Here is a 21,555-nt window from a genome sequence, read left to right as displayed (position 1 = left end):
TGCGCAGGTGGTTTCTTCTCCGCGCCGGTCATGGCGGAGCTTTACAGAGACTGGCACGGAGGGAGAGAGTGCCTCCACGGCACAGGCCAGCCTGCAGATCAGTGGGCCCCGATCGCGGGCCAGGCCACTGTGGGGGCACCCCCCGGGGTCGGATTCACCCGCGCCCCCCTCCCCGAGGACTCCGGAGGCCGCCCTCAGAGCCAGGTACCGCCGGTATGGACCTCGTGTATTTCACGGCGGCGGGACCGACCGAAAACGGGCGGGTGCTCGGCCCATCAGGGCCCAGAGAATCGCCGGGGCGGGGGCCCCCAACCGGCGCAACGTGACCCCCAACCCCGCCAAAACACCGGCGGCGGAGAATTCAGCAGCCACCGTCGGAGCGGCGGGGCGGGATCCACGCCGCCCCCCAGCGATTCTCAGATCCGGCGGGGGTCGGAGAATCCCGCCCATTATCTCCCAATTTGCAGATGATGCAAAGTTGGGTGGAGGGTGAGCTGTGAGGTGGATGCAGAGATACTTCAGCGGGATTTGGACAGGCTGAGTGAGTGGGCACATGCACGGCAGATGCAGTATAATGTGGATAAATGTGAGGTTATCCACTTCGGTAGCAAAAACAGGAAGGCAGATTATTATTTGAATGGGTGTAAATTGAGAGAGGCGGAGACTCAGCAAGACCTTGGTGTCCTCGTGCATCAGTCGCTGAAAGTAAGCGGCAGGTACAGCAGGCAGGGAAGAAGGCAAATGGTATGTTGGCCTTCATAGCGCGAGGATTTGAGTACAGGAATAGAGATGTTTTACTGCAATTGTACAGGGCATTGGTGAGGCCACATCTGGAGTAGTGTGAGCAGTTTTGGTGTCCTGATCTGAGGAAGGATGTTCTTGCTGTGGAGGGAGTGCAGCGAAGGTTTACCAGACTGATTCCAGGGATGGCGGGACTGTCGTATGCGGAGAGATTCAGTCGGTTAGGATTATATTCACTGGAGTTTAGAAGAGTGAGAGGAGATCTCATAGAAACTTATAAAGTTCTAACGGGATTGGACAGGGTAGATTCAGAAAGAATGTTCCCGATGGTGGGGGAGTCCAGGACTGGGGGTCATAGTTTGAGGATAAGGGGTAAACCTTTTAGGACTGAGGTGAGGAGAAATTTCTTCACCCAGAGAGCGGAGAATCTGTGGCATTCACTCCCACAGAAAGTAGTGGAGGCCAAAACGCTGTGTAATTTCAAGCAGGAATTAGATACAGCTCTGGGGGGCGAAAGGGATCGAGGGATATGGGGGGGAGGCGGGATCAGGGTCTTGAACCTGACGATCAGCCAGGATCATAATGAATGGGGGAGCAGGCTCGAGGGGCCGAATGGCCTCCTCCTGCTCCTATTTTCTTTGTATGTTTCTTGTATTATTATCAATGGAGACCCTCTTTTGATGGATGTACACATGTGGAGTGGAGGGGGGGTCACAGCGCTATGACTGACCCCTCCGCCCACCATCAGCCGTCTTCCCCAGTAGGGCCACTTATCGCAGTGAGCAACAGGGTTCTTTGCTGCGCCTTGGCATTCTACGTACTTCAGTGTGAGCTCGCGGTATTCTGCGATCTTGGTCACTAAATCGACAATGTGTTCCACCACCCCCCGGCACACGTTGTAATGTTTGCGAAATCGCTCCTCTGCACGCTCAGCCATTATCTGCTCGTGGACTTCCCGTTCCCGCTGCATCTTTTCCATGTGTTCCAGCTTCTCCTCTTTCACCAAGACCTAGGGGGCAAGAAGCATGAAATATAACACCTCAGACTTTATTCTTTCAAAGAACAAAGAACAATACAGCACAGGAACAGGCCCTTTGGCCCTCCAAACCTGCACTGGTCATGATACCACCCTTAGCCGAAACCCTCAGCACTTCCTTGTGCCGTATCCCTCTATACCCGTCCTATCCATGTGTTTGTCAAGATGCCTTTTGAAGGCCGTTAATGTATCTGCTTCCACAACCGCCCCTGGCAACGCGTTCCAGGCATTCACCACCCTCTGTGTAAAAAACCTGCCTCGCACATCTCCTCTAAACCTTGTCCACGGACCTTAAACCTATGCCCCCTGGTGACTGACCCCTCCACCCTGGGAAAGAGTGCCTGCCCATCCACTCTATCCATGGCTCTTGTATACCTCGATCAGGTAACCACTCAACCTCCGTCTTTCCAATGAAAACAGTCCGAGTCTATTCAGCCTCTCTGCATAGCTAACACCCTCCAGACCAGGCAGCATCCTGGTAAACCTCCTCTGCACCCTCTCCAAAACCTCCACATCCTTCTGGTAGTGCGGCGACCAGAATTGGGCGCAATATTCCAAGTGCAGCCTGACCAAGGTTCTATACAACTGCAGCATGACTTGCCAGTTTTTATACTCGATGCCCCGTCCAATGAAGGCAAGCATTCCGTATGCTTTCTTGACTACCTTGTCCACTTGTGTTGCCACCTTCAAAGATCTGTGGACCTGCACGCCCAGATCTCTCTGACTTTCTCTATTCCCAAGAGTTTTGCCATTTACGGTATATTTCCCCTCTATGTTAGACCGACCAAAATGCATTACCTCACATCTGTCCGGATTAAACAACATTTGTAACTTCTCTGCCCAAGTCTCCAATCTGTGTCCTGCTGTATCCTGAAAATCCTCAACACTGTCTGCCACTCCACCAACCTTGGTGTCATCCATGAACTTACTAATCAGGCCGGCTATATTTTCCTCCAAATCGTAAATATTTTGGGAAAATGCTTGTGAGACTAATTTTAACTGTGAAAGTGAAATCTTGTTTGTTTCAGTTTTCTTTTGTTAATTTTAAAAAGTTTAATATTTCACATTTCCAGAAGTGGCATTGGAATTTTGTGCCTCCTGACTTCAGTGCACATACCTTCTCATAATAAAAAAAGAAATGACAAATTGTTGTGTTAGCTTGTTCGAGTTTCCCTTTCGGATTCAGTCAGCCTGGTAATTACCGCCTGTCATATCATAACAATACCGATACTTTGTGGGTTCATAAACATTTTACAGATAAAGTGGAAATGATATCCAATGTTGTGTTGTGTTGTTGATACATATTACCGAGTCCAGGACTTAGAAGGTCGTGAGATCCCCTCTTTAAGGGTCTTATAGATTCTGTCAATCACAGCCGGAGCCTGGAAGGTAAAGAAATGGAATTTACCTCTAACACAGAGGTGGGTAGAGGTTATCCTGGAGGGGGGGGAACTAACCGGTAGATAGGCGAGCCTTGGGAACAGCAGTTTGGCTGGTGGCATATCAGCAGCAAGATGGAAGGTGAGGCTTAGGCAGTAAAACACAGGCAGCAGCTTGACACACACACACACACACACACTCATGCTCACACACACAAAGACACACACACAGGCACAGCACACACACACACACTCATGCTCACACACACAGACACACACACAGGCACAGCACAGACACACACACACACACAGACACACACACACAGGCACACACAGACACACACACAGACACACACACACAGAGGCACACAGACACACACAGGCACAACACACACACAGACACACACACAGAGGCACACAGACACAGACACACACAGGCACAACACACACACACACACAGACTCATGCTCACACACACACAGGCACACACACACAGACACACACACAGACACACACACAGACACACACACAGAGGCACACACAGAGGCACACAGGCACAGACACACAGGCACAACACACACACACACAGACACACACACACAGGCACACAGACACAACACACACACACAGACACACACTCATGCTCACACACACACACAGGCACAGCACACACACACACTCATGCTCACACACACAGACACAGACACACACACACACAAAGACACACACACAAAGACACACACACACGCAGACACACACAGAGGCACACAGACACACACAGGCACAACACACACAGGCACACACATGCTCACACACAGGCACACACACACACAATATGGAAGCTCTGGAAAAGTGGAATGGGGGTAAGGATGTTGTTAAAAATCAGCTGCAGGAAAGGTGAATCAAAATTGCGAATGTAATTTATTGATTATCTTGCTTGCGTTTTGAGTGCTACCTTGAATTTGAAAATGTTAAGACAAATGGTACAAGAATGCAGAAATCAAAGGAAGCTTCTGATAATAATGTGTCCTTTGGCACTTCAGTTTGTAACTCATGATAGTTTACATTTCGACGCTATGTGGAAATATGAAAGTGTGGATGTGATTATTGAGTGTGTCTGTGTCAATTTAATATGATGTAAAGTTAAGTTGTGGTTCCACGAGCAGCAATCAGTGTTGGATTTTATGATGTTATATCTCTCAGGTAATAGAGGAGTTGTGGGGAAGTGTAAACTACCTGTGGTGGTCTGTCTTGTTGCATAGCTGCAGAGATCGCGGGTCGAGATGTTATGGCAGGGTACAGATAAAGCCCTGATTGAGCCTGTTCTACGGTGTAAAAGCTTACAAGCTCCCTTTTATTTTGGGCTAAATTTCTTTTGCGAATTAACTCTGTTTTGAGTTTTAATTCAGAAACTCAAATAAAGAAGACAAATATTGTTCTTTGTTTCTTTTGGACGCAGACGCTGTTGTGTGGAATAAATGGGTTTTGTATCCTTGTTTGTGTGCTGCAAGCTTTGGTGTTTTCCTTCTCAAAGTTGTGATTTTGTGGCAGTGGTCCAGTATTTTTCTGTTTAAAAGCTAACAAAAGGGAAGGACCGGGTAAATAGTGAGAAACTGTTCCCACTCAAGGGAGCGGCAAGAATTAGATTAGAGGGTACTGACTCATTGGCAAATGGAGTACGAGTCACCTGAGAGAAAGATATTTCACCCAGAGGTTGGAGTCTGGGTTAGTAATAAATGATGTGCTGCAGATGAATGTTGTCTGATTAATCTGTTTACGTTATTTGATGAAGAGAGGGTTTGAGGTCTGGGACCAGAGGGCAGGATCTCAGTGAGGGGTCACCCATTTCAGACAGAGATGAGGAGGAATTTCTTCTCCTGGAGGGGAGTGAATCTGTGGAATTCTTTACCGCAGAGAGCTGGAGAGGCCGGGCCGTTAACGCTGAGAGAGACAGATTTTTAATCAGGGAGGGAATCGAGGGTTAGTGAAATGAAATGAAAATCGCTTATTGTCACAAGTAGGCTTCAAACGAAGTTACTGTGAAAAGCCCCTAGTCGCCACATTCCGGCGCCTGTTCGGGGAGGCTGGTATGGGAATTGAACCGTGCTGCTGGCCCGCCTTGGTCTGCTTTCAAAGCCAGCGATTTAGCCCAGTGTGCTAAACCAGTGGAGGCGAGGATTATCACATCAGATCAGTCAGGGCCTCATTGAATGGCAGAGCAGACTCGATGGGCTGAATGGCCTACTGCTCTTACATCTTATGGCCTTATGGAGGGTTGTAAAGATAGTGCTGGAGATCTGAGATAATAATAATAATAATTGCTTATTGTCACAAGTAGGCTTCAATGATGTTACTGTGAAAAGCCCCTAGTCGCCACATTCCGGCGCCTGTTCGGGGAGGCTGGTACGGGGATTGAACCCGCGCTGCTGGCCTTGTTCTGCATCACAAACCAGCTGTTTAGCCCACTGTGCTAAACCAGCCCCTGGATTTATATTCAGATTTCCAAAAGACATTTGTGTCACATGTGCAACATAACAATTTGTTTCTTGATAGAGAAGCTCGTGGTAGTAAGAGGGCAATGGTGACCCAGGGCCTGAAGTCACGTCGGGATAGGGACAGTGACGGGGGAAAGGATGTTTCTCTGACTGGAGTGCAGTTTTCCAGAAATCGGCATTAGGAATATTGCTTTTCATGTTCAATGCAAAAGACCTAGACTTGGAAAGAGGACGTACAATTCATCACATTTGTGGATGATACAAAACTTGGCTGAACATAATTAGTCAGCCGGATGGTGACAGGCTGCGGGAGGATATAGACAGACTGATGAAATGAGCAGATGCTATTTATGAAGTGATTCGTTTTGTGATACACGACATAGAGAAGCCGGATGGTCTAACTGGTGAGAGGCTTTCCCTGGGCACTATTGACAAGTCGGTTCAGAAAGTGCATGGGACCTTTGACTTTGTTAATAGTATAAGGATGCTCCTGGTTAAACCATGTTTTTCTTGTTCATTCCCTTCATTTTCTGTTATTTTGGCTTTTATAATTTTCGCATCTGGAAAATTAATAGGACCTGGACCTTTAAAATGGACTTCACCTTTAATTTTTTAAAAATGTAATCCAGCAGAATGTGCTCGCATCGGTGATGCCTCAGCTTGATGGACTTGGCTGTCGACCAATGAGCTTTGTACTTTGTTGGGCTCTTAGATGATAGGCTATGCTGATTGGTGCTGACTATTCCGGAGTATTCTGCCAGGGACAGGAAGGCTTCCTCTGGGTTTTAGTTTCAGTTTGATCAAGAAGCTGGAGGGTCAAAGCCCTGCTACCTGATGGACTCTTTCTAAACGTTCAACCTAAAGACCTTTTTTCTCTGCAGTCGTGTTCAGTCCAGTAACAGCTGCAGGCAGGGCAGTTGTTTAAAGAAACCTCTTTATAATCTTGTGTGGGAAACTCTGTTTTCCGTAAGTGAAGCTAGGGGACATTCTGGTGGAGTTGGAAACAAATAAGAATTACACAGGTCCGAAGCAGATCTTCTGAATGAAGGCCCAGGTTCATAAAAGTGAAAGTGACTCCCAGAGGGAATCCCACAGTCTGGGGAATTCAGACTGAATGTTTCAGCCAGAAGATCTTTGTTAGCCATCCAACTGGTGGTTCTCAACCATTCTGCATCCTGGAGGGATAGTCAGCTGAAAAAACAACTTCATTACCCGATGCGAGGGCTCTCATCTTCCATCTCACGTTAACCCTCTTTTATTTTTGCCCTCTCTCTGCATGTGTCTGTTTAGTGTGTGTTTAGGTAAAGGATGGGACAGTAAAAGTGAGGATGTAGTAGTTTAGCTGGCTGTTAGTCTAGTATTGTTACTGCATATCTTATCTCTATTGTTGTTATAAATAAACAGTTGTTGTGTTTCACTTACAAATCTGGTGCCTGTAAATCATTGGAGCAGCCACAGAATCACAGAATAATACAGTGCAGAAGTGGCCCTTCGGCCCATTGAGTCTGCACCGAAGCATGAAAAACATCTGACCTGCCAACCTAATCTCATTTGCCAGCACTTGGCCCAGAGCCTGGAATGTTATTCAAGTATTGGGAGCAGTTCTGGGCCCCGTGTCTAAGGAAGGATGTGTTGGCCTTGGAAAGGGTCCAGAGGAGGTTCACAAGAATGATCCCTGGAATGAAGAACTTGTCGTATGAGGAACAGTTGAGGACTCTGGGTCTGTACTCGTTGGAGTTTAGAAGGATGAGGGGGGATCTCATTGAAACTTACAGGATACTGCGAGGCCTGGATAGAGTGGACATGGAGAGGATGTTCCACTTGTGGGAAAAACTAAAACCAGAGGACACCATCTCAGACTAAAGGGACGATCCTATAAAACAGAGATGAGGAGGAATTTCTTCAGCCAGAGGGTGGTGAATCTGTGGAACTCTTTGCCGCAGAAGGCTGTGGAGGCCAAATCACTGGGTGTCTTTAAGGCAGCGATAGATAGGTTCTTGATTAATAAGGGGATCAGGGGTTATGGGGAGAAGGCAGGAGAATGGGGATGAGAAAATATCAGCCATGATTGAATGGCGGAGCAGACTCGATGGGCCGAGTGGTCTAATTCTGCTCCTATATTTTATGGTCTTAGTATACCAGGCATTCGGTGACACTGAGAGGATGAACAATCCTGAAAATACCAGAGAACTGGGAAACTCTCAGAAACAGCAATGGTTTTAAAGAGCAGAATTTCACATACGCTGCACATTCCATAGAACAGATTGCAGGCAGTGAGTTAAATATTGTAACAAAAAGGGCAAGTCACTGAGTGTCTTTAAGACAGAGATAGATAGGTTCTTGATTAATAAGGGGATCAGGGGTTATGGGGAGAAGGCAGGAGAATGGGGATGAGAAAATATCAGCCATGATTGAATGGCGGAGCAGACTCGATGGGCCGAGTGGCCTAATTCTGCTCCAATATCTTATGGTCTTATGGTCTAACTCAAGTCAAGGGTCAAAGATGTTTACAAATCATTGTTTGATTCACTTGTGTTGGGACTCCGGGGCCTGTGGGGCTGGACTCGACCGTGTTCTCGCCCAGGGTGTCATTCTAAAAGCTAGGAAATCATGTTAAATCGTTACAAATCACAGGCTCGATCCCAGCTGGAGTATTCCCCTCAGTTCTGGGCATCATACCTTCGAAAGGATGTCAAGGCCTTGGAGATGGTGCAGAGGAGATTTACCAAGGTGGTGACAGCAATGAAAGATTCAGTTATGATATCCAATCCTATTTAAGGTTAACATCCAATCTCTTTCCACCATCCTTTCTGGCAGCAATGGAGACTGGGATTGTTCCTCTTAAAGAGGTAGGCGATTGAAGAGCTTATACTTAGAAACTGCGTCTTTATTTTCTGGAGTTTTGAAGAATTAGAAGTGATCTAATTGGAACTTTAAAAATTCTTACAGGGTTGGACATGGTGGATATGGACAGGATGTTTCCCTCTGGCTGGTGAGACTAGAACCAGGACACGGGCTCAGAATAAGGGGCAGGTTATTTAGGACTGAGCTGAGGGGGAATGTCTTCACTCAGAGGGTGGTGAATCTTCGGAATTCTCTCTGCCAGAGGCGATGGGAGCTCGATCATTGAGTATGTTGAAGAAAGAAATTGATACGATTTCCGGATACTAATGACATCAGGGGATGATGTGGGAAGGTGATGTTGAGGTAGATGACCCAAGTCCCGAAAGACGTGCTGTAGGGTGAATTGGACATTCTGAATTCTCCCTCCGTGTACCCGAACAGGCGCCGGAATGTGGCGACTAGGGGCTTTTCACAGTAACTTCATTGCAGTGTTAATGTAAGCCTACTTGTGACAATAAAGATTATTATTATTGCGAGGTGGGGGGGTGACAGATTTCCCCTTATCAGAGGGGGGAGCGGTTCCCCATGCCCATGGGGGCTCTTTTCTCTTGTGCGTGTGAGGGAGGTCTCCATGTGCAGGAAGGGGGGGGGGGGGGGGGCTATGTTATCTATCGAACATTTGTCAATGTTCTCTGTTGATTATTCTTTTGGCTACTGTGTACGTACTGTGTACGTTCCCTCGGCCGCAGAAAAATACTTTTCACTGCACTTCGGTACATGTGATAATAAATCAAATCAATAAGGGGATCCAAGTGCCCTTTAAAAAGGGTCCCCAATGTGGGGATTCCAGGCATCTGCGGCTTTCTCCGGCCAAGCTCATTAACGTTACAGCATCCACTACGCCTGCAAATCTTTTTTGCACCGAGTGCTGGATTATGTGGTGAAAACAGTCGTCTGCGCTGCCAGTGAGCGAGCGGCAAATTCCCAGCACTCTGCGAAAATTGAAAATTCCGCTGTAGTTACTGCAAATGAATGAATAGGAAATGGAGATAGTATTGTGATGGTGGTCTAAATTAGGCCGATCGTTGCTGTGTGGGCTTGATGGGCTGAATGGTTTCCTGAGCTGTGACTAAATAAAAGCGGAGAGTTTCTATTAGTTGACATACCGCGTCCTTGTCCAACACATCCTGGAACTCCTGTAGTCGTTTCTCCTCATACTGCTTCTCACGAAAGAAGCGATTTTGCATAATGACTTGTTTCTCATGGCGAGCGTGCATCAGTTGGACAGCGATCCGCCTCTCCTGCAGTGACTGACGCATCAACCGGTTAACCAGCTGCTCCTCTCGATACACCTCCTGGAATCAAGAACAGGCACACTGAGACACACTGGCTCATTCCGGGAGACCACTGGCTCATCCAGGGGCACCACTGGCTCATCCAGGGATACCACTGGCTCATCCAGGGACACCACTGGCTCATCCAGGGACACCACTGGCTCATCCAGGGACATCACTGGCTCATCCAGGGACATCACTGGCTCATCCAGGGACATCACTGGCTCATCCAGGGACATCACTGGCTCATCCAGGGACACCACTGGCTCATTCAGGGACATCACTGGCTCATCCAGGGACACCACTGGCTCATCCAGGGACACCACTGGCTCATCCAGGGGCATCACTGGCTCATCCAGGGGCATCACTGGCTCATCCAGGGGCATCACTGGCTCATCCAGGGGCATCACTGGCTCATCCAGGGGCACCACTGGCTCATCCAGGGACACCACCGGCTCATCCAGGGACACCACCGGCTCAACCAGGGGCATCACTGGCTCATCCAGGGGCATCACTGGCTCATCCAGGGACATCACTGGCTCATCCAGGGACACCACTGGCTCATTCAGGGACATCACTGGCTCATCCAGGGACACCACTGGCTCATCCAGGGACACCACTGGCTCATCCAGGGGCATCACTGGCTCATCCAGGGGCATCACTGGCTCATCCAGGGGCATCACTGGCTCATCCAGGGGCACCACTGGCTCATCCAGGGGCACCACTGGCTCATCCAGGGACACCACCGGCTCATCCAGGGACACCACTGGCTCGTCCAGGGACACCACCGACTCATCCAGGGGCACCACCGGCTCATCCAGGGGCACCACCGGCTCATCCAGGGACACCACCGGCTCATCCAGGGACACCACCGGCTCATCCCGGGACACCACTGGCTCATCCAGGGACACCACTGGCTCATCCAGGGACACCACTGGCTCATCCAGGGACATCACTGGCTCATCCAGGGACACCACTGGCTCATCCAGGGACACCACTGGCTCATCCAGGGACATCACTGGCTCATCCAGGGACACCACTGGCTCATCCAGGGACACCACTGGCTCATCCAGGGACATCACTGGCTCATCCAGGGACAGCACTGGCTCATCCAGGGACACCACTGGCTCATCCAGGGACACCACTGGCTCATCCAGGGACACCACTGGCTCATCCAGGGACACCACTGGCTCATCCAGGGACACCACTGGCTCATCCAGGGACACCACTGGCTCATCCAGGGACACCACTGGCTCATCCAGGGACATCACTGGCTCATCCAGGGACACCACTGGCTCATCCAGGAACATCACTGGCTCATCCAGGGACACCACTGGCTCATCCAGGGACACCACTGGCTCATCCAGGGACATCACTGGCTCATCCAGGGACATCACTGGCTCATCCAGGGACATCACTGGCTCATCCAGGGACATCACTGGCTCATCCAGGGACACCACTGGCTCATCCAGGGACACCACTGGCTCATCCAGGGACATCACTGGCTCATCCAGGGACACCACTGGCTCATCCAGGGACACCACTGGCTCATCCAGGGACACCACTGGCTCATCCAGGGACATCACTGGCTCATCCAGGGACACCACTGACTCATCCAGGGACATCACTGGCTCATCCAGGGACATCACTGGCTCATCCAGGGACATCACTGGCTCATCCAGGGACACCACTGGCTCATCCAGGGACACCACTGGCTCATCCACGGACATCACTGGCTCATCCAGGGACATCACTGGCTCATCCAGGGACACCACTGGCTCATCCAGGGACACCACTGGCTCATCCAGGGACATCACTGGCTCATCCAGGGACACCACTGGCTCATCCAGGGGCACCACTGGCTCATCCAGGGACATCACTGGCTCATCCAGGGACATCACTGGCTCATCCAGGGACACCACTGGCTCATCCAGGGACACCACTGGCTCATCCAGGGACACCACTGGCTCATCCAGGGACATCACTGGCTTATCCAGGGACACCACTGGCTCATCCAGGGACACCACTGGCTCATCCAGGGACACCACTGGCTCATCCAGGGACACCACTGGCTCATCCAGGGACATCACTGGCTCATCCAGGGGCATCACTGGCTCATCCAGGGACATCACTGGCTCATCCAGGGACACCACTGGCTCATCCAGGGACACCACTGGCTCATCCAGGGACATCACTGGCTCATCCAGGGACATCACTGGCTCATCCAGGGACACCACTGGCTCATGTAAGGTCATAACTGGCTCATACAAGATCGTCATTGGCTCAAACAGGGACATCAGTGGAAATATAGGGGCATCACTGGCTGTCAGGGTAAATTGTGATGAGGATGCAGAGATCCTACAGCAAGATCTGGACAGATTGAGCGAGTGGGTAAATCAATGGCAGATGCAGTATAATTTGGATAAGTGTGAGGTTATTCACTTTGGAAGCAAAAACAGGAAGGCAGATTACTACCTGAATGGTTGTAAATTTGGAGAGGGGAGTGTGCAGCGGGACCTGGGTGTCCTTGTGCACCAGTCGCTGAAGGTAAGCATACAGGTGCAGCAGGCGGTAAAGAAGGCTAATGGTATGTTGGCCTTCATTGCGAGAGGTTTCGAGTACAGGAGCAGGGATGTGTTGTTGCAATTGTACAGGGCCTTGGTGAGGCCACACCTGGAGTATTGTGAGCAGTTTTGGTCTCCTTCTCTGAGGAAGGATGTTCTTGCTCTCGAGGGAGAGCAGCGAAGGTTTACCAGACTGATTCCAGGGATGGCGGGACTGTCATATGAGGGGAGATTGACTAGGTTGGGATTGTTCTCGCTGGAGTTCAGAAGAATGAGGGGGGATCTGGTAGAGACTATAAAATTCTAACAGGACTGGACAGGGTAGATGCAGGGAAGATGTTACCAATGATGGGTGTGTCCAGAACCAGGGGTCACAGCCTGAGGATTCAGGATAACCATTTCGGACAGAGATAAGGAGACATTTCTTCACACAGGGAGTGGTGAGCCTGTGGAATTCACTACCACAGGAAGTAGTTGATGCTAAAACATTGAATATATTCAAGAGGCGGCTGGATTGAGCACTTGGGGAGAATGGGATCAAAGGCTATGGGGAGAAAGCAGGATTAGGCTATTGAGTTGGATGATCAGCCATGATGGTGATGAATGGGAGAGCAGGCTCGAAGGGCCAAAAGGCCTCCTCCTGCTCCTATCTTCTATATATCAATGTATCTATGGTACCAGGTCATCACTGGCTCAGACAAGGGCATCACTGGCTTGTATCTACCTTCAGGTAGCAGAGAGCATGGGTCCTGCGAGGGACATGATTTTGGGACAGGGGATAAAAGAGAGTGCGGGGCTTGAGGCCTTCACCTACTTTCAGGCAGGGGAGCGCTCCGGACCTGTGGCCACTGTTCAGAGAGCACACCGAGTTTGAAAATAAATCCAAGAGTGACGTCACAGAAAAGTGGTGAGCTGATTGGTTGGAGAGTAACGTATATTAGCGACTGTGTCTAATTAGCGGAAGCTATTTGTTGGGAAAAGTATGACTTCTAGATTTGTTCTAGTCTAAGGTGTAACTGTTTCCTTCTAAGACATGTCAGGTGAGGGCAGCCAAGTGTGGCCGGACACATGTGGGGAGTTTGGACCCTCCCAGTGTCCCAGGTGACCACATGTGTGGGAAGTGCTCCCAGCTGCAGAAACTGGAGTTCTGGGTTTCGGAGCCTGAGCAGCGGCTGGAGATACTGTGGTCTGTCCGCGAGACTGAGAGTTACGTGGCAGCACGCTGAGAGAGGTGGTCACACCAATGCTCAAGGGACAAGAGGAAAGATGAAAAGGGTGACCACCAGGAAGTGCAGGAGAACCTGGGGTCCCGCTCACAAATCAATATTCCATTCTGGCAGCTGATCAGGGCGCCGGTACCTCAGAAGAGTGCCTTCAGAGCCAGGCATCTGGTCCAAAAGCGGATTTACTGTACAGGGGGGGGCGGAAAAGGAAAGAAAGAACAATAGAAAGAGCAATAGTAATAAAGGATTCATTAGTCAGGAGAGCAGACAGGTGTTTCTGTTGCCAAAGACGTGACTCCAGGATGGTATGTTGCCTCCCTGGTGAACGGCTGCAGGGCATCCTGAAGGGGAAGGGTGTAAATCAGAGGTCGTGGTACAGGTTGGGTTGTGGGGGCGAAACCCACCCAAACACGGGGAGAATGTGCAAACTCCACACAGACAGTGACCCAGAGCCAGGATCGAACCTGGGACCTCGGCCGTGAGGCAGCAATGCTAACCACCGCACCATCATGCTGCCCTAACTATATAGGTAGAATGAAGGATGAGGTCTTGCATCAAGAATTCAGGGAGCTGGGTGGTAGATTAAAAAGCAGGACCTTTAAGGTTGTAAGGGGACGCAGTGGTGCAGTGTCATTTTGCTGGACTAGTAATTCCAGAGTCCCAGGGTAATGATCTGGGGACCTGGGTTGAAATTCCACCCGGGCAGGTGCTGAAAAACCGCTGCCGATTGTCATAAAAACCCATCTGGTTCGCTCATGTCCTTTCGGGAAGGAAATCTGCCGTCCTTACCCGGTCTGGCCTACACGTGACTCCAGACCCACAGCAATGTGGGTGACTCTGAAATGCCCTCAGGGTCGGGCAATAAATGCTGGCCCAGCGACGCCCACATCCCAGGGATAAATAAAACAAATTGCTGGATTCTTCACGGTGCTAACAGGTATACATATGGGACAGCTGAATGTGTGGCTCAGTAGTTGGTGCAGGAGGGAGAGTTTTAGGGTGGGACATGTACAAGAGGAACGGTCTACACCTGAATCACATTGAGACCAATATCCTTGCAAGTAGTGCTGTTGGGAGGGGTTTAAACTAGTTTGGCAGGGGGAGGGGACACAAAGCATTCGGAAAATCTTAGTAAAGTAAACAAGGGAGAGTGAGTTAAGCTGTGATGAGTGTCAAGAAAGTAAGACAAGGCTGGATGGTCTCTACTTTAATGCTGGGTGTAATAGGCAGATGAGTTAAGGGTGTGGATTGCCACAGGGAATTGTGAGATTGTTGCCATCACAAAGACATGGTTAAGGGAAAGGCAGGACTGGCAACTCAACATTCCGGGATATCGAATCTTTAGGCGAGACAAAGGAGGGTGTAAAAAGGGAGGTGGTGTTGCACTATTATTTCAGAAATCAATTACTGCAATGAGGAGAGATGATATCTTGGAATGGTCTTCAAACCAAGCTTTATGGATCGAACTAAGGAGCAGAAAGGGAGGCAGCCACATTACTGGGAGTGTATCATAGGCCCCCAAAAAATCTGTGTGAAATCGAGGAGCAGCTTTGTAGTCAATTTACTGAGGTGTGCAAGAATAATGACCGGGTAATTCTACTGGAGGATTTCAACTTCCACAACATCAATTGGAATAGTCAGAGTAAAGGGTTTAGAGGGGGCGGATTTCTTGAAATGCATTCAGAGTTTGTATCAATATGGAGACGAGATGGAGCAGAGCTGGATCTAGTTCTGGGGAACGAAGCTGCACAAGTGTTCAACGTGGCAGTGGGGGAGCATTTTAGTGATAGCGATCACAACACGGTACGGTTCATTTTTGTTATGGACAAGGAGAAAGATGACCTGCAAAAGATGGTTTTGGATTGGGGGAAGGCCGGTTTACTAAAATAAGGCAGGATCTGGGAATAGCTTCTTGCAGGAAAGTCTACTGCGGAGCAGTGGCGGGTATTCAAAAAGGAAATGTGGAAAGTACAGGTCCAACACATTCCCGACAGGGGGAAATGTAGGAGCAATAAGTTCAGACAATAAGTCCAAGAAGTGGAGGTGTGGGGCTTAAATAGGGTGCTCTTTCCAAGGGCCGGTGCAGACCCGATGGGCTGAATGGCCTCCTTGCACTGTAAATTCTATGATTCTATGATTCACGGTATCCTGAATGTCTGGGACAATCCAGGAATGGATAAGGAGGAAGAGAAAGGCTTTGAGCAAGTCCAAAGGAAGAAATTCAACTGCAGCCCTAGAGGAATATAGGAAGTGTAAGAGGGAACTTAGGAAGGCAATCAGAAGAGCAAAGGGGCATGAAAAAGGATTTGTGAATAAGATTGGGGAGAACCTTAAAATATTCTATAAATACATTAAGGGGAAGAGGTTAAGCAGGGAAAGAGTAGGGCCCATTCGAGACCAAGGCAGCAACATGTATGTGATTCCACAGACCATTGCTAGGGTGTTAAATTAACACCTCTCATAGGTATCCACTCAGGAGAAGGAAGGCATAGGTACAGAATTCAGGATATGGGCTGTGAGGACCTTGGGCAGTTTGACATAGGGAGTGAGGAGGTATTGGAGGCTTTGACAGGCTTGAAGATAGACAAATCCCCAGGCCCGGATGAATTGCTGTGGGAGGCGGGGCAGGAAATTGCAGGGGCTCTAATGCAAGTTTTTAATTCCTCTCTGGCCACAGGGTAAGGACTGGAGAACAGCGAATGTTGTTCCACTTTTCCACAGATAAACCAGGGAGTCCCATGTCAGTGGTCGGGAAACGTTTGGAGAAAATTCTGAAGTAGAGAATTAATTCCCACCTGGAAAGGCTTGGGTTGATCAGAGATAGTCCGCACTTGTCAGAGGGAGGTCATGTTTAACAAATTTGAGATAAGTTTTTGATAAAGTGTGTGGATGAAGGAGGCGCACTTGGTGTAGTGTATATGGATTTTAGCAAAGCCTTTGACAAGGTCCCAGATGGAAGACTGAGGAGGTTGAAGCCCATGGAATGCAAGGTCGAGGTGGCTCTGAAACTGGCTGAGTGACAGGACACAGGGGGCGGGGGGAGAGGCTGTTTGAGTAACTGGAGGCCGGAGTCCAGCGGTGTGCTACAGGGAGCTGTGCTGGGTCCTGACTGTTATATATATAAATAATATAGAGGAGAACGTGGGGGGATGATAAGTAAGTTTGCAGACAACGCCAAGATTGGTAGAGTGGTTAACAGTGACGAGGGTCGAAGGTTACAGGAAGATATAGATGGGTTGGTCAGATGGGCAGAGCAGTGGCAGATGGTGTTTAATCCTGATAAGTGTGGGGCGATGCACTTTGGAAGAAGAAACAGGACAAGGGAGCTCAGAGAAATAGGTCGATTTTGGGGTACCTGGGGCACGGCCTGGGAGGGTGGGAGAGGCGGGTCTGGGACGCACGGCCTGGGAGGGGGGCAGAGGCGGGTCTGGAACGCACGGCCTGGGAGGGGGGCAGAGGCGGGTCTGGAGCGCACGGCCTGGGAGGGGGGCAGAGGCGGGTCTGGAACGCACGGCCTGGGAGGGGGGCAGAGGCGGGTCTGGAGCGCACGGCCTGGGAGGGGGGGGAGAGGCGGGTCTGGAGCGCACGGCCTGGGAGGGGGGTAGAGGCGGGTCTGGAGCGCACGGCCTGGGAGGGGGGGAGAGGCGGGTCTGGAGCGCACGGCCTGGGAGGGGGGGAGAGGCGGGTCTGGAGCGCACGGCCTGGGAGGGGGGGGGGAGAGGCGGGTCTGGAGCGCACGGCCTGGGAGGGGGGTAGAGGCGGGTTGCCTCACATCCTTTATAAAGTACCTGGATGAGCACTTGGCCGTCACAACATTCAGGGCAATGGGCCGAGTGCTGGCCAATGGGATTAGGTAGACAGCTCAGGTGTTTTTCATGCGCGGTGCTGACTCGATGGGCCGGAGGGCCAGTTATGGGCTGTATTATTCTGTGATTCTGTGATACTTGTTCACAGATCCCTGAGGTTTCAGGGCTGGTGAATAGGGAAGTTAAGGCATACGTGACACTTGCCTTTATCAGTCGGGGTATAGTTTCGAAGAGCAGGGAGGTCATGTTGGAGCTGTGCAGGACTTTGGTGAGGTCACAGCTGGAACTCTGTGTTCAGCTCTGGTCACCGCACTATAGGAAGGATGTGATTGCACTGGAGGGGGTACAGAGGATATTGCACTGGAGGAGGGGGTACAGAGGAGATTGCACTGGAGGGGGGACAGAGGAGATTGCACTGGAGGAGGGGGTACAGAGGTGATTGCTCTGGAGGAGGGGGTACAGAGGTGATTGCTCTGGAGGAGGGGGTACAGAGGTGATTGCACTGGAGGAGGGTGTACAGAGGAGATTGCACTGGAGGAGGGCGTACAAAGGAGATTGCACTGGAGGGGGTACAGAGGAGATTGCACTGGAGGAAGGGGTACAGAGGTGATTGCTCTGGAGGAGGGGGTACAGAGGTGATTGCTCTGGAGGAGGGTGTACAGAGGAGATTGCACTGGAGGAGGGTGTACAGAGGAGATTGCACTGGAGGAGGGCGTACAGAGGAGATTGCACTGGAGGGGGTACAGAGGAGATTGCACTGGAGGAAGGGGTACAGAGGTGATTGCACTGGAGGAGGGTGTACAGAGGAGATTGCACTGGAGGAGGGGGTACAGAGGAGATTGCACTGGAGGAGGGGGTACAGAGGTGATTGCACTGGACGAGGGGGTACAGAGGTGATTGCACTGGAGGAGGGGGTACAGACGTGATTGCTCTGGAGGAGGGTGTACAGAGGAGATTGCACTGGATGAGGGTGTACAGAGGAGATTGCACTGGAGGAGGAGGTACAGAGGAGATTGCACTGGAGGGGGTACAGAGGAGATTGCACTGGAGGGGGTACAGAGGTGATTGCACTGGAGGAGGGGGTACAGAGGAGATTGCACTGGAGGAGGGGGGTACAGAGGTGATTGCACTGGAGGGGGTACAGAGGTGATTGCACTGGAGGAGGGGGTACAGAGGTGATTGCACTGGAGGAGGGGGTACAGAGGAGATTGCACTGGAGGAGGGGGTACAGAGGTGATTGCACTGGAGGGGGTACAGAGGTGATTGCACTGAAGGAGGGTGTACAGAGGATATTGCACTGGAGGAGGGGGTACAGAGGCGATTGCACTGGAGGGGGTACAGAGGAGATTGCACTGGAGGAGGGGGTACAGAGGATATTGCACTGGAGGAGGGTGTACAGAGGTGATTGCACTGGAGGGGGTACAGAGGTGATTGCTCTGGAGGAGGGTGTACAGAGGAGATTGCACTGGAGGAGGGGGTACAGGGGAGATTGCACTGGAGGAGGGGGCACAGAGGATATTGCACTGGAGGAGGGTGTACAGAGGTGATTGCACTGGAAGGGGTACAGAGGTGATTGCTCTGGAGGAGGGTGTACAGAGGAGATTGCACTGGAGGAGGGTGTACAGAGGAGATTGCACTGGAGGAGGAGGTACAGAGGATATTGCACTGGAGGAGAGTGTACAGATGAGATTGCACTGGAGGAGGGGGTTACAGAGGAGATTGCACTGGAGGGGGCACAGAGGATATTGCACTGGAGGAGGGTGTACAGATGAGATTGCACTGGAGGAGGGGTTAGAGGAGATTGTACTGGAGGGGGTACAGAGGATATTGCACTGGAGGAGGGTGTACAGAGGTGATTGCACTGGAGGAAGGGGTACAGAGGATATTGCACTGGAGGAGATACAGATGCGATTGCACTGGAGGAGGGGGTACAGAGGAGATTTCACTGGAGGAGGGGGTACAGAGGAGATTGCACTGGAGGAGGGTGTACAGAGGAGATTGCACTGGAGGAGGGGGTACAGAGGAGATTGCACTTGAGGAAAGGGTACAGAGGATATTGCACTGGAGGAGGTACAGAGATGATTGCACTGGAGGAGGGGGTACAGAGGAGATTGCACTGGAGGAGGGGGTGCAGAGGAGATTGCACTGGAGGAGAGGGTACAGAGGAGATTGCACTGGAGAGAGTACAGAGGTGATTGCACTGGAGGAGGGGGTACAGAGGACATTGCACTGGAGGAGAGGATACAGAGGATATTGCACTGGAGGGGGTACAGAGGTGATTGCACTGGAGGAAGGGGTACAGAGGATATTGCACTGGAGGAGATACAGACGCGATTGCACTGGAGGAGGGGGTACAGAGGAGATTGCACTGGAGGAGGGGGTACAGAGGAGATTGCACTGGAGGAGGGTGTACAGAGGAGATTGCACTGGAGGAGGGGGTACAGAGGAGATTGCACTTGAGGAAAGGGTACAGAGGATATTGCACTGGAGGAGGTACAGAGATGATTGCACTGGAGGAGGGGGTACAGAGGAGATTGCACTGGAGGAGAGGGTGCAGAGGAGATTGCACTGGAGGAGAGGGTACAGAGGAGATTGCACTGGAGAGAGTACAGAGGTGATTGCACTGGAGGAGGGGGTACAGAGGATATTGCACTGGAGGGGGTACAGAGGTGATTGCACTGTAGGAAGGGGTACAGAGGAGATTGCACTGGAGGAGGGGGTACAGAGGAGACTGCACTGGAGGAGGGTGTACAGAGGAGGTTGCACTAGAGGAGGGCGTACAGAGGATATTGCACTGGAGGAGATACAGAGGAGACTGCACTGGAGGAGGGTGTACAGAGGAGGTTGCACTGGAGGAGGGGGTATAGAGGTGATTGCACTGGAGGGGGGGTACAGAGGTGATTGCACTGGAGGAGGGGGTACAGAGGGGATTGCACTGGAGGTGTGGGTACAGAGGTGATTTCACTGGAGGAGGGGTTAGAGGAGATTGCACTGGAGGGGGTACAGAGGATATTGCATTGGAGGAGGGGGTACAGAGGTGATTGCACTGGAGGAGGGGTTACAGAGGTGATTGCACTGGAGGAGGGGTTACAGAGGTGATTACACTGGAGGAAGGGGTACAGAGGTGATTTCACTGGAGGAGGGGGTAGAGGAGATTGCACTGGAGGAGGGGGTACAGAGGTGATTGCACTGGAGGAGGGGGTACAGAGGTGATTGCACTGGAGGAGAGGCTACAGAGGTGATTGCACTGGAGGAGGGGGTACAGAGGTGATTGCACTGGAGGAGGGGGTAGAGGAGATTGCACTGGAGGAGGGGGTACAGAGGAGATTGCACTGGTGGAGTGTGTACAGAGGTGATTTCACTGGAGGAGAGGGTAGAGGTGATTGCACTGGAGGGGGTACAGAGGATATTACACTGGAGGGGGTACAGGGGTGATTGCACTGGAGGGGGTACAGAGGTGATTGCACTGGAGGAGGGGGTACAGGGGTGATTGCACTGGAGGAAGGGGTACAGAGGAGATTGCACTGGAGGGGGTACAGAGGTGATTGCACTGGAGGAGGGGGTACTGGGGCGATTGCACTGGAGGAGGGGGTACAGAGGAGATTGCACTGGAGGAAGTGGTACAGAGGAGATTGCACTGGACGGGGTACAGAGGTGATTGCACTGGAGGGGGTACAGAGGAGATTGGACTGCAGGGGGTACAGGGGTGATTGCACTGGATGAGGGGGTACAGAGGAGATTGCACTGGAGGAAGGGGTACAGAGGAGATTGCACTGGAGGGGGTACAGGGGTGATTGCACTGGAGGAAGGGGTACAGAGGAGATTGCACTGGAGGAAGGGGTACAGAGGAGATTGCACTGGAGGAGGGGGTACAGAGGAGATTGCACAGGAGGAGGGTGTACAGAGGAGATTGCACTGGAGGGGGTACAGAGGTGATTGCACTGGAGGAGGGGGTACAGAGGAGATTGCACTGGAGGGGGTACAGGGGTGATTGCACTGGAGGAGGGGGTACAGAGGAGATTGCACTGGAGGGGGTACAGAGGTGATTGCACTGGAGGGGGTACAGGGGTGATTGCACTGGATGAGGGGGTACAGAGCAGATTGCACTGGAGGGGATACGGGGTTGATTGCAC

At 51.2% G+C, this 21,555-nt stretch overlaps 1 protein-coding gene across 3 annotated transcripts in view; it reads right to left on the bottom strand.

The window, feature by feature from the left end:
* Window positions 1-21,555, bottom strand: part of spef2 (sperm flagellar 2) — a 941,194-nt gene that overhangs the window by 704,869 nt on the left and 214,770 nt on the right. For all 3 annotated transcript variants that reach the window (XM_072515585.1, XM_072515587.1, XM_072515586.1), the window contains exons 8-9: window positions 9,662-9,850; window positions 1,563-1,750 (exon numbers count right to left, since the gene is read on the bottom strand). In XM_072515585.1, coding sequence (XP_072371686.1) covers window positions 1,563-1,750; window positions 9,662-9,850 — 377 coding nt within the window. The remainder of the gene's footprint in view (window positions 1-1,562; window positions 1,751-9,661; window positions 9,851-21,555) is intronic.

The sequence above is a fragment of the Scyliorhinus torazame genome, chromosome 9 (genome assembly GCF_047496885.1).
Source record: "Scyliorhinus torazame isolate Kashiwa2021f chromosome 9, sScyTor2.1, whole genome shotgun sequence".
Lineage (NCBI taxonomy): Eukaryota > Metazoa > Chordata > Chondrichthyes > Carcharhiniformes > Scyliorhinidae > Scyliorhinus > Scyliorhinus torazame.
This window is presented reverse-complemented; position numbering and strand designations above follow the sequence as displayed.